This window comes from Echinops telfairi, unplaced genomic scaffold (genome assembly GCF_000313985.2).
Source record: "Echinops telfairi isolate 266 unplaced genomic scaffold, ASM31398v2 ScPeMD7_7457;HRSCAF=8495, whole genome shotgun sequence".
NCBI lineage: Eukaryota > Metazoa > Chordata > Mammalia > Afrosoricida > Tenrecidae > Echinops > Echinops telfairi.
The window spans coordinates 24,261,433-24,275,659 of NW_022111357.1; the positions used below are offsets into that span (position 1 = coordinate 24,261,433).

The following is a 14,227-nucleotide window of genomic DNA, read 5'->3' on the forward strand; positions in this document are numbered from 1 at the left end:
TTCATCCATGCTTCAAGCTGATTGATTTAATATGAAATCCATTCACCTTCCAGGAATGTGGTGGTGATTGTAAGTTTGATGAAAGATCACCTTCCTTACTTTCAGTAATAAGCCACCTTTTGTAAAAATTCCAAATGTGCACAATCTATGTGGAGAAGAATTTTTAGTGTATTCCCATCAAAACTTTATTTCAGTATACTTTTACACAGTTTTGGTCTGGCTATTTAGAATCATTCAAAGCATTATCACATATATCCCATGAAAAGAGGCCTTCAAATCTATCCTGTCTGTAAACTTGTAGATAAACTTTTCTTGGCTTGCTAAGATTCAACAAATCTAGAACACACCCTCCTGATGATAGTTCTGACTTGCTTGAGGATGGTGCTGTCTCTATGGCAGATTTTTTTAAAAAATGTTTAAGAATGCTAAAATTTTTGCCAGATCAGCCCCAGTCCCAGTTATGTCGACCCCCTCCCCAGAAGAGTACACTACGGAGGAGAGCACTGAAGATACAGCCCGGGGAGTGTGGCAGGTCTGCCCAACCACATGGGAGCAAACTAGGGGTTGGGGGGAACCTCATCCTGGCCCATCAAGCCTCGAGGGCGCCATTTCTCTTCTGAGCAGCCAATGGACAGAGAGGACCAGGACCTTGGGGCCGGCCCCACCATGAGACATGACGCCACCCCCCTCATTGACCCACAGTGCTACAGGGGACTGCACTTGAGACACAGGAAATTGTGCCCAGTCTGACCCCACCCTCACCCACACACACTTGAGTGAACCCAAAGGGAGTGCAACAGAGCAGCAAAGGAACAAATCAATGATGTTCCCGAGAAATCCCGAAAAAATTTCAGGATTGGTGGGCAGGACATGGCACTTTACCAGATCCAATTATAAAACATTCAGTTTAACAGACAGACCTGGAACTATTTATAGGATTTTTTTTTTTCTCTTTTCTTTTTTCATGTCTATCCATATAAGATAGGCAGGATAACCAATCCCAGGGTTCATGGCTCGGTAGGGCAGTGGGGACCATGGGAGAGAGGAGGTGGGGAGACCCAACAAACCCAAGGACAGGGGAACAATAGGAGATCTAAAATCGATGGTGAGGAGGGTGTAGGATGCCTGATGGGGTTTGATGAACTGCAATGTACTTCATCAAGTACTAAAGGAGGAATGTACTAAAAGTCGAATGAAGGTCGAATATGATAGTCGGACAGGAGGAAAGTAAAAATAAATAGAGGGAAGAACTAGGAGGCAAAAGACATTTTAGAGGTATAAATATAGGCATGCACATATGTAAATATTAATGTATATGATAGGGATATTGATCTGTGTACATATATTTAAATGTTAAGTATTTAAAGTAGCAGACGGTCATTTGGTCTCTGGGCATTTGGGCTCTACTTACGTCCTCCCTCAATGCAAGAACACTTTGTTCTAATAACCTGGCATTCTGTGATGCTTACCTTCTCCACACAATCGCTGAAGACAAAATGAGTGCATAAGCAAATGTGAAGAAAGCTGATGATGCCCTATTAATGATGCCCTATTTAATGGCTATTAAAAGATATACCATCTGAAGTTAAACAAGTGGCCATGTAACATGGAAGCAAGAAAGCCCACATGGAAGAAGCACACCAGCCTGTGTGATCACGAGGTGTCAACAGGATCAGGTATCAGGCATCAGAAGACCCCAAACAAACAAATATATCTATGCAAATGATGGGGGTCAGAGTGGAGGTCCAAAGCCCATTTGAAGACACTTGGACATTCCCTTACAGAAGGGTCACAAGGAAGGAATGAGTCAGCCCAGAGTGCAGCACAGCACCGACGGAACATACAACATTCCTCTAATTCTTTAATGCTTGCTCCCTCTCCCACTATCATGACCCCGGTTCTACCTTTCTAACCCAGTTTGACCAGAGTTTATACACTGGTACAAATAAGAACTCTCAACACATGGAATGCAGGACAGATCAACCCCTCAAGAACAGTAATGGGAGTAGAGATAACATAAAGGTTAGGGGGAAGATGGGGGGAGAAACAGGGAATCAACTACAATGATTGACGTATTACACACACACACACACACACACACAGGGACAAACAACAGAAACTTGGGTAACGGGAGACAGCAGATGGTGTAAAGATATGAAAATAATAATTTATCGGGTTCACGAGGGTTGGAGGGTGAAAGGGTGGGATAAAAGAGGAGCTGATACCAAGGGCTCAAGCAGAAAGAAAATGTTTAGAAAATGATGATGGCAACATATGTACAAATGTGTTTGATACACTTGATGTGTGGATTGTTATAAGAGCTGTAAGAGCCTCCAATGAGATGATTTATTAATTTAAAAAAAGAATGGTAAGGTTTTTATTATGATACCCTTGGCATGTTGCTGTACTTAGGTTTTGACTGCCAGAGGGAAGGCACGTTCTTGGTTTCTTCTCAAGTCTTTTAGTGGAAATTTGAATAATAAAAGAAACATTTTAATTTTATGTAGGAAATAGATGATGAATGAAAAAAACACTATGAAAAGAGAAACTTGGGTCCATTTAAATGCATTTCAGACAACTTCTAAGTAGCTCTTTGAGAACATTGCTATCTTCCTCTTGGTGCCAACTATTCACCAGAAAACTGGGTGTTTAGAAACTTTTTTAAACCAGCCTGTTTAAAACAGGTGATACGTATACATACAGATAACATATGCATACAGATAAAGGTTCACTATCTTTTATATATTTTTTTAAAATCTTGCTTTGTTTTTTAAAAATTGTTTTCTCTTCTTAACTATAGATTTCCTTTTGAAATTGCATTAGGATGTAAAAACAAAATGTTTTTAAATGTTGCTTCATTCCTACCAGAAAGAACAGACTCTGCATTCTGCAGTGGGATTGGTTTATCTCGCAATGGAGATGTTATTACTATAAGTCTGCAAGGTTTCCACTCATGATAGCACCAGAGCCTCAAAAACTTGAATGATTCACCTAAATATGTCTAATTATATAAGCTCCCCCCACTTCCTGAATCAGACAAATGTGGGCTCTGAAATCATCCCTAGCTTCCAGCACTTAATAGTTATATGATCCTGGACCTGTGATTAATCTCTCAAACCTTTTGCCCCACCTATAAAATAGGATAATAGTCCTACCCTAGTGGTAGTTGTGAGGATGAAGGAAATAGATCTCCATATGGTATTAGACCAGTTCCGTAAGTACTTAATGTTAGCTATCACACGAAGTTTTCCGTTTTCTCAGACGGTTTGGATGTCAACAGCTGGAATGCTTCCATGAAGACTAAGTTTCCATTTTCCAAATGTTTTGGTACTTTATGAAGATTTGGGGAACCCCTCAGTTTGTTAAGAGAAAAACAGTTGAATGAATTGAAATGTTCAGTTGTTTAAACAGCTGATTACTATTTCATGTTGAGGGTATATGGCATGGATACTTAAATACGAGGAAGACTTGGAAGATTCTTTAGGAAAGAGTGCCGGCTAGATGGTATTCTGTTGTAATTCAACCATTTAGAGCCATTTTGCTTTGTTGAATTTTTAGACCAAACAATGGTATTTTAAAGGATCCCTGGTGGTCGATTGGTTAAAGCTCATGACTGCCAGCCAAGAGGGGAGCAGTTAGAGCTCCCCAACCATTCCATGGGGTAGAATGTGGCAGTCTTCTTTTAAAAAGATTTCCAGCCTTTGACTCATTTGGGGGCAGTCCCACTCTGTGACTTGATGGCAATGGGTTTTTGGTTTTACTGTTTTTCAAGTGAGACTTTATCTCAAGTGGCAAAATGTTTTGTGTTCCACGTCTCAGCCCATTTAATGACAGTAGTACCCTCTTAGTCAACCACAAAGGCAATCGGGTCCACCACCATATAAAAATAAAAGAAGGGTTGTTCTGTCTTCTCATAAATGTATGGAAAAGAGAGCAATAAGGATAAGCAGAAAAGAGTAAACTGAAAAACTGCATTGTTGGAAAAAAGGGCAGGAAAGTTGCATGGAGGAATTTGATTTCCATTACAGAAATGCACATGCTCATTCTTGAAAGGGAGCAAGGACTGACTGCCTTTAGGGATTTCACTGAGCAACCTTATTCACCCTAGAAACCTAGCTTGCTCCTTCAACCTCCTTTTTGTTCCTGAAACTCAAAAAACATTTCAAAGGAGCACATATTGAGGAAGCTCAAACTACTTACTGTTGGACGTAAGTTGGCCTGTAAACCCTGGGGTGTTAGAGAGACAGAGACCCTGCCTGCAGAAAGGACGGACCCAGTTGAAGGACATGTCGAGAAACAAAGCTTCCCACTCTGATTGTTTAGTAAAGGTTAGCAGGATTCTAAAAACTACCCTCATGCATGTTCGTAAGCATGTACATGCAACTTTTTATGTCCTTATTCTTTTAAAGGCCCATTTTAAGATATTGCATTGTACCCCATTATATGTCTAGGCCAGCAGCTTTTGTCATAAATTTAGTTGATTTATGATTTTTTTCTCTAATAAAATGTTGTCTTAAATACTCCTGACCTTCATCTTTGCTAATTTCCTTCATGATTATGTCCTTAGCAAAATATCTTAAGGATGAAATTCCTAAAGATGGTTAATAGCATAACTATTTTTAAGGTAATATATGAGATTTCTAGCTACCACAGCTATCATAGCTCTGTTCATAATCTTTAAAGTAGTAGTCGTTGTTGTTGGTGTGATCAGTTTGGGTCCAACTCATAGTGCCCGGTGTACAGCAGAACAAAACCTGCCGGCCTGGTCCTCCGCCATGCTCAGCATTGCCTTACGTTGGAGCCGCTGTGTCCACCATGTCATCAAACGTCTCCCTCTTTTTCACGCACTCCACCTCACATGATGTCCTTCTCCGGGGACAGGTCTCTCTTGACAGCATGTCCAAATTAGGAAGTATGATGATGAAGCCTCACCATCCTTGCCTCTACAGAGCATTCCAGCCATACTTTTAGGACAAATATCCATGTTCTTTTGGCAGTCCATGGGATTTTCAGTATTCGTCACCAGAACCATAATTCAAATCCATCAATTCTTCTTTAGTCTTCAGCAGTCATTATACAACTTTTCACATGGTTTTGGGGTGATTGAAAATACCATGACTGGATCAGGTACACCTTAGTCCTCAAAGCAACATGCTTGTTTTTGAACACGCTAAAGAAGCCATGCACAGTGAAAGGCTATGTTGTTAGTTGTTAGGCATCGTTGGGTCCCTTGTGACTCACAGCAACCCTGTGTACAACAGGACAAAGCAGAAGCCTTTGAGGAATGAAATCAGTGATCTTTACTTAGTAGCTCTCTCTTGTACTTTGTAGCTTTATCTGTTAAACCTTTATTGAGTAATTACTGAGTGAACAATGGGACTTACATTTCAAAATGAGCTCAATAGAATTAGCTCTTATTTTGCTTCTATTTCTCTTCAATATTGCTGGATTGAAAAAGAATACTATGTATATGCTTCAGTTAAATTTGACCACCAGACATTTTGTGTCCCAGAATTAATCATGGAGTTGACATTCTCCTATTGCATTGTTAGTGCTAGAATTATTGTTTTCTTTATTTTTTACTTTATTGCATCTGGACATTATTTAGCAATCAGAAAAACGTTTTCCTGACACAGTTTTATTCAGTACTGTCATGGAATCTGAAGAACCCATGTAACAACCTAATGAGTGGGGATTAGTTTCATCAGAGATGTTTTCTCATCTCACCTCCTGGCAGAATTAGATAGAAAGCAGAGTCCAATTTTAGAAGCTCTAGCCTCTACACCTGTAAATTAAAGTGGATTTGAAGACCTACCCGTACATGTAGTCACAGTGAATGAGTAAAGCTTGGACAGCTTAATGGTCAGATTTACCATCTGCTTATCTGATTCAGTGAATTCTCTCTGGCAGACTTAACTACAGTTTGTTGTAGAGACTGGTCACTGATGGAAAGGTTTTGGAGAAGAAAGTGAAGGACATTCTTTAGATAGCCTTCTAGTCCTTAAAATTGTTTGTTTCCATTGGGCAGACATGCTCAAGTGTTTTCTGTTTTTCCAATGGATCCTATTTATCATGCTCAAGAAACACAAGTGCAAAAGCAAGTCTAAATCTCTCTTGTTTTTATTCTCTCAGGAGTTAATCACATCTTGGTTTACCTGGAATCTAAACACCTAACATTTTGTTAGAGTTACTTCCATGTGTTTGAGTTCTTATCATGACAGTTTCACTCTCATTCTTGCTGTCAATCTGTCTAAACACACACAGAGTTCGTATATTATTCTGAAATATGCAAGTATATATATTTTTAAGCATAGAACTTGCTTATCTGAGTACTAACTGGTTTCTTCAAAAAAAATTTATATTTGAAGACAAAGTAAATTTTCCATTTTTCATCCTTATATTATTTCTGATATAATCATATGTTGATAAATGAAAGTTAAATTATTGTCTAAACTTAACTTTTTATACTCCAGAACTTGAAATTTTCACCCAGGCTGTGATGGTCTCTCTTGAAATACAAGTAAATTCCAAACAGTGCAAAAATGTATTGAATAAAAAGTAATTCCATTCTCTTTATATAGTTCAGCCATATATCATTTGTCCTGTCACAGTAGTGCAGCCCTGGTAGAAAAACTTCTCACAGGGACTCTTGCTGTGGTAGAGATTAAGTTTTCACTACCTTAAAAATAAAAGTCTCCTCCCAAGAATAGTTTTGCTGTGTTATTCCAGTTTACTCTTGACACAATCATTCAATGAACCAATCTCTTCTTTTACTCTAAGATAAATTGTATATGTAATGGAGGCCAAGTAACTGTGTAACTGGAAAAAATACAGCAATGTTTTCAGAATAGCTGAGTACGTATAATAAGTTGGCTTCTAGTCTGCAGCCCATAATTTAGATTTAGATGATAAAATAATACAAAGTAGTGTCAGATGCACAAATTATTCTTCAAATTCTTTTTTATGTTTCCTTCCATAGAAGAGAAGCTAAAACCAGATCCAGTGTTAAAGTCTCCTTCTCCAGTCCTTAGGCTCGTCCTCAGTGGGGAGAAGAAGGAACAAGCAGGTCTGACGACTGAGCCTGCTGCAGTGGCATCCACGCCACAGCCTCCTCTGCCTGCAGCACCTACCACTGTTTCTCCACTGGCTCGCAGTGCGATTGCTTCCCCGCCCTCTGCTGCTCTGAGTAGCCAGCCGATATTCACCAGTGCGATGGATGACAGATGTGAACTCTCTTCCCCCAAAGAGGACACATTTCCTATACCCAGCCCCACATCTTGCACAGAAGCATCAGACCCTTCACCAACAGATGAAATCGATGATGATATATGCAAGAAACCTTGTAATGTAGCTCCTAATGATATTCCAGGGATTTCTAGTACTAACCTAATTAATGAAATGAATGGAGTTAGTGAAAAATTACCAACCACGGAAAGCATTGTGGAAATAGTAAAACAGGAGGTGCTACCATTGACTCACGAATTAGAGATCCTGGAAAATCCCCCAGAAGAAATGAAAGTGGAATGTGCCCCAGCTCCCATCACTCCTTCCAAAGTTCATTCCTTCTCTCCTACTCCTCCAACCCCTCCAGCTTCTCCTCCTCCCACTCCAGTGACAGCTCCTGCTGGAGCCACGACCCTTAGTGCTCCCACCAAAGCTCAGGGAGTCTTAGAAGAGGAAGAAAGCATAAGAACTTGCGATAATGAAGGCGGCAAAGAGAATCAAAACAAAACGGAGGCAGAAGCAGATGGGCAAACCGAAGAAACTGTGGCTTCTCAGAGCTTAAATTCGAGAAAGAGCCCTGTCCCAGGTAAGCTTTTCTGCTCCTACTAATCTTACGCTTGCGGAGAGTGAAGAAACAGCCATGTTGTTTTTAATTGGCTACTTTGCTTAACTTCCAGAAACATCGAATGAATGCTGAAATTCCTAGTCTGTTTTCTTCAATGGTGTGTTTGTGTTGTAGTGCAGCCTGCAAAAGAGTTACTCCATTGTCTAAAAATGCAAATGAAATTCAAATATACACTATGCCTCCAAGGTATATGTCACTATGCATGTTCTTTTTGCCTCATTCATATGAATAAATTCCTCAATCATGTATTTCGTGTATTTGGTGCTGGAAACGGATCAGAAACTACCATATTTCGTAACCCTGCATTAGTTAATTCCTAAACTCTCCCATGCATGCCCTCTTCTTTAATCTTGCATCTAAGAAAATAGTACTTAGTCAAAGACTTACATAGTTAGTTTTGAAAGTAATCGTTCCCACTCACAGATAAATTTAATCCTGCTTTTTAAATAGTTGCATTTTTTTCCTGTACGTTTTGTGTGTGCGTGTGTGTCCACTAATATTATCAAAGTATTATATTTGTCCCAATTCAAAATTTTCTTTTGAATGTAGCTTCACCTAAGATCTTAGGAACTGACCATTGGATTTTCAAAATTCTGATCTACAACTTTCTGAGGCCTACCTACCATTTTGTCAGTAACCCACAAGAATATGAAGTTTTAGCTTTAAATAAGTCAGCAGAGCCCTTTGTCTTTAAATTTGTCCTTCATTGTATAATTTGTTGTCTATCTACTTATCAGGTGAGTCAAATAGGAAATTGATGAGTGGACTCTCAATAGTTTATCTAAAAATGCACCAGGACATTGTTGCTTACCAACATTCTCTGTACTTTCTATTTTGAGCTGTGAGATGGAGAAACTTGGAAACTGAAAAACTTGATGCTATTCTCTCTTTTTTCTTCAGCATCAATGAGGTGTCTGGTCTCTTAGAGTATCTATGTCAACATTTCAAATCAGAACAGGAAAGCAAACAATGCAAGAAGTTGGAGCGGGTAGAAATTTATCACAGATGTTTGTAAATCTCCTATTTTATCAAGTAGACTGGGCTCCATTGGCATCATTGCTATTCACAGTGCCATACTGTCGGAGGACCCTTCCTTCTCTCTCGGTGAGGGAGATGACCTCGGACTTTATTGTTCAGTTTCCCTTTGGAAAAACAGTCAACTCTGGTGAGGCAGCAGGTGAATGCCTCCCAGAGAACACCTGTTTGTAATTTGACCCTTTATCGTGGCCTTCTGTTTACCTATGTGTCATTTGTCATTCAGTAATGATTGATATGGGTAATTCTGAAAGACAGAAGAAACTAGTAGACAGGTATTATTAACATTTAAAAGCAAATAACAGCAGAAAGGAAAATAAAATAAGCCTAAGAAATACAAGTTAAAGATGCAAATCATATCTCAGAATTGAAATAAGTACAAGCACAAAATTACACTGCATTCTCTTTTTATGAAGTTTCTTCCTTATAATGGTCTGGTCCTGCGAGATGGTGGCTAAAGCTAGATGGACAGACATAAAGATATGGATGTTTTGGGGGTTGTCATCTTGATCCCATGGGCAGTTTTTCAAAGTGCAGATGCTCTTAGAATTGGCAGCATACATCACCAGCACCTTAGTCAGAGTACAGATTCTTTGGCAGTGAACCAGGGGATGCCTAGAAAAGAAAGGGCAAGGTTGTGGATGAAGTCGAGACTGTTGATGTATTAAAGTCTTTGGACATTTCTCTAGTCTTAGTTTTTTTTAACCTATAAAGTTATGGTTTACATGAACTAGAAATTCTTTTATTTTTTACTTTTTTGTGCTCTTCAAACACCAATAATAAATATGAGGGGGCTTTAAGAAGTCCATGGAAAAATTCCATTATTTAACTTTTTTTGGAAATTCCACTAACTCTTTGAAACCCCTTGAGAAAACTGAAGACACTATGTGACTCCGGCTGTTTATTTTTTACTATAAGACCTCCCGAAACATTCCTGGTTATTTTATTCTGATCCAATAATCTAAAGTATGTGTCACAAAAGGTAACAATAAAAATTAAAATCACCTTCAGTCTTTAAGTTCATCCTTTTTGAAGTGTGCGTATTCTTAATGAATATAATTTTACCTGCTATATGTACTTATGTACTCCACATAGTCTCTATCGACAAGTTAATAAATCATAAAAACAGTTTTGTTTGGACGGGAGCCAGTCTGTTGTTGTTGACCTTTATTTAAGACAAGCTCTTAACTGTCTCGGCCGAAAGGTGAAGACTTTCACAGTCCATCTCAGGAACTACCTACTTGCTCTTTGGTATAGTCACACTTGTGTAAGGCAATAATGAAAGCCAAAATGGGAGGGATATCTAGTCCCTTCTTAGTTCTGCTGGAAAACCTCTTTTCAACTAATTCCTGAGTGTATCAAAATGCTGACATTTTGGAAACTTTGGTTTTAAAGAGCAAGCCCTGTAGAGTGAACACTGTGTGTATATCTTCATTGTATTCCAGAAAGTCTCGGGGATTTTCCAGGCCCGTGATTATTTGTTCTACACAATCACTTCGGTAATTATACATGACAAAATATGCATTAATTTGTATGATCTTGAAATCTTAGGAATCTGTGTTCTTGGTAGGTAAGAAAGAGGGTACAGAACACCTCCCATTCATGAACCAGGAATTTATTTATTTATCTTCACGAGGTAAAGCCAAGCAATGGTTCCGGGTGACAGTTTGCTTTCGCATGGGACACTGTGAGAGGCCCATGGGTTCGGACCTGCCACAAATCCAAACCCATGCACCCAGGAATTTATTTTATACAATTTTTGGAGGCATACACAGAGTGTATATAAACAACAAAAACTATCAACCCTGCAGGACAGAATAGAACTGTGAGTTTCCAAGGCTGTAACTCTTCATGGCAATAGAAAGCCCCATCTTTCTCCCTAGGAAGGGGCTCGTGGTTTTAAGTTCCTGGCCTTGCAGATCGCAGCCCAATGCATAACAGCAGGGCTCCTAGAGAAATTAGTACCAGTGATTTAAAAATTATTCTTATGCCTATTGATCATAATTCTATTACTTGAAATGATTTTGGCAGAAGGTGGTTTCTAATCTTCCTGTTTTTCTTCTGGCTCTTGCTCATAATGCATTGTTTGTGTGTGTTATACATTTGTTTTGTGAACTTAGGTTCAGCCAAACTTTCCTAAATATTCATTAAGGGCAAATCCTTCTGAAGCATCTTTTATTTGGTGATGTCTTAGCGAAAACACTAAGTTTGAGCTTTAATTTCCTAAACTTATATTCATATCCCAAACAAAATCTAAGGGCATTCCTTGTTTATCCTAATTTTCAGGGCAACAGCAGTTTCCTCTCTACTTAGGTGGGAGGGGGGCAGGGGACATGCATCACTGCTTTACTTTGTTCAACTTTATTTCTTTATCTACTCTTGCCATTGAATTTATCACTCTTGCAAGAGGCTCAGGGCTGTGCTTGGCAGTATCAGCTCCAGGCCTCTATTTGCAGAGATCCAACCACTCATCTCTTTTTCACACCAGTGTGAAAGTCTCTGCTCCTTGATTAGAGGGGTGCCATAGTGTCCAGACCCTCCCCGCCTCCCAGATGCCACCCCCACCCCCACCAGAACTGCAGTGGCTGCCCCAGCAGCAATTGATCTTTCTTGTTCCATGAATTTCCCGTAGATTCTTACAAGCTCAGCCAAGAGAGGGAGTGACTTTCTTGATCTGTAGTTGCAACTTAAAGATAGAGATTTAGTTTTCCAGTGCAGATATATTTGAGAGGTGTTATATGTATGTGTATATGGTGTTCTTTGTATAGATTAGATTTAAAGAAACATCCTTCAATGTAAGAAAATTATTCATTAATACTCGATTTCTCATGTGTGAAAGTAGTAATTAAAGTGTCAGTTTAGGTAGACTAATCAGAAGACTCATTTAAAAACCTACACTCTGAAGGTCAGCATCAGAAATAAGAGATTTTGAAGATTTTTTTCTTGCCTTTGCTAGATATACCTTTTAGTAGTTGAGTTTTACTTGGGCCCAAACTCAAGTCAACAGTGCTTTTTGTGCCTTTAAAGCCTAATTTCCATTCTATTTGGGACTTTCCTCATTTGATCTTTCATCTTCTACTAGAGAAAAACTTCTGGGCCCTTGGGAACAGGACTTCTTCACGTTACTGGATCTTATCATCCTCCAAAACTAGCAAAACATTCATTAAACTGCAACCCTCATGAGTCGCCCTGGGTGCTGGTACTGGGTGCTGTCAAGTCAGTCTTGACTCAGAGTACCGTGTAGTCGCCAGAACGAAGCACTGCCTGGCCCTGTACCACCTTCTCACTTGTTGAGTTTGCAGCACAGTGTCAGTCCATCTCATTGAAGGTGAACCCCTTTACCACTCACTCTCCATTTTACCTGGCCCTGAGGGATAAATTAAAATTACTCTTTTCCCTACCCAATTCATTAAAAATGTGTCAGCAAGGCTTCCTAAAAATAAACAAAAAACACACTTTTCTACCATGCCGGCCCTATTTACATGTTACACCCTCCATGATGAAATCTTAAGTCTTGGCTAAAAGCTTCCCCTTTCTTTCTCTGACACCTATCTTCATCTCCAGAACATTTTCATTTCCTTTGATAAGATACCCAAATCCATTTCCTTGAAGATAGATCTTTTCTTTATTTACTGTTGTGTTGATAGAACCCTAACGGTTCACCCTCCTCTTTACCAAGCAGGAGGTTCCTCTCCTCCTTTATAACATGTCCAAAGGTGCATATCTGAGGAGCATTCTTACAGACCTGAATATCTGCAGAGGTACCTAATTTTACCACAGAACTGCATTAAAAATGTGCAGGGAAACTCAGCTTATACTCAAGTATATATGGTACTTCTTCCAAGACAAATGTTTGTTCTTCCATCCATGGTGGAGTTAATATTAGCCAACACCATCATCAAGTGTGTCCATATTTCTTCCATCTTCCTTTGCGCTGCTTTTGCAGGACAAGAGGTGGTTGGAACTATTAGGGCTTGAGTCAGTTGCATTTAAGTCATCTAAATGCTGTCTTTGTTAGCTCTAGTGGTCCTTTGCACTATTTTATATATCCTCCCCCCCTTCGTGGGTGTTTGTTGTAAATAAGTTCGTAATTTTATATATTTGCTTTTCAATATGTTTAAATCTTTGAAGAATAAAGCATCAAACTGATTCTATGTCCAATAACTTAGGCAGGCAGGTTGCTTTAGAACTTGCCACAGACCATGGTATTGTTTCTACGGACCTGAGTTACCTTTTCCCAGATTCCTCTGGTTGTTAGGTATGCCACAGGGAATCGCTGTGTGCTCTTGTTTTGTACACATAAATGCATCTCCTGCCCACATACAATTAGATTTCATCTTGGGTATGAACACCTTCAATCTTAAGAAGAGCCATATGCTCCTTCTGGTTCTGGAGCAAGCTTGGCCTTGGGCTATATAGTCTTCTAGACATATTTGCCAGTAGAAAAGTCCCTTTCCCAGTAGGCTTTCACAAACCGCAAGATGGAAGAAATTCTCTGGGTTTTCTGTTGTCTCGAACATATTCTTTCATTCCCAAATGTCGTTCTAGCTAATACTAAAATGTCTTGCTCTTGCTCTTCTCATTCAGACTTCTCGAGAACTGCCTGTCATTTTTTGCTGCTACTAATAGAATGTGGCTTATGCTCCCAGAATGCTAGTGGAACTTCCTTGAGCAGGAGCTGGCTGGCCCTTTTACTGCCTGGAACATTGTTGAACACTTTTTTTTTTGCTTTCCCATTTGTGGTGAAGTCTGTCAAGTACTAATTAACATGCAATAAAATTTACCAATTTTAGTGTTAAGTTTTGTAAGTTTTAACAAATGTACACAGTCATACAACCACCACCACAGTCAAGATTCAGAACCGTTCCATCACACAAATGCCCTCAGACATGGACTTGTTCTGGCCCAGTTCTTACTCAGCCTATTTGTCTTCATGAGTGATCTCACCAAGTCAGCTGTAGCTGGCTCCCCATGCCGTTCACTCTGCTTCTCCTCTGAACTTCCCTTTTGTTGCCTTCTGCCTGCCAAATTCTTCCACGGCCACCTCACATCCAGCGTTTCCAGTGCTCGTGATGTACCGTCCTAAACCTGGTCTTTTAGTTCCGTTATAGACAGCTGGCTTTAATAAAACTCAAACCCTGAAGTAAATAGACTTTTTCCTTGGGTCTTTGTCTTCATATCCAGTCATTTAACAAGCTACCCTGATCTTTATTTTTTAAATCATTTTATTAGGGGCTCATACAGCTCCTATCACAGTCCATACATGCATCAATTGTGTAAAGCGCATTTGTACATTCATTGCCCTCATCATTCTCAAAACATTTCCTCTCCACTTAAGCCCCC

General features: G+C 39.5%; 1 protein-coding gene and 1 pseudogene across 18 annotated transcripts in view; one reads left to right on the top strand and one right to left on the bottom strand.

The window, feature by feature from the left end:
* The window catches only part of EIF4G3 (eukaryotic translation initiation factor 4 gamma 3), a 369,700-nt gene that overhangs the window by 233,393 nt on the left and 122,080 nt on the right, over positions 1–14,227 (top strand). For all 18 annotated transcript variants that reach the window (XM_045298763.1, XM_045298765.1, XM_004705376.3 and 15 more), the window contains one exon: positions 6,980–7,810. In XM_045298763.1, coding sequence (XP_045154698.1) covers positions 6,980–7,810 — 831 coding nt within the window. The remainder of the gene's footprint in view (positions 1–6,979; positions 7,811–14,227) is intronic.
* On the bottom strand, positions 10,470–10,617 carry LOC115872781 (annotated as a pseudogene).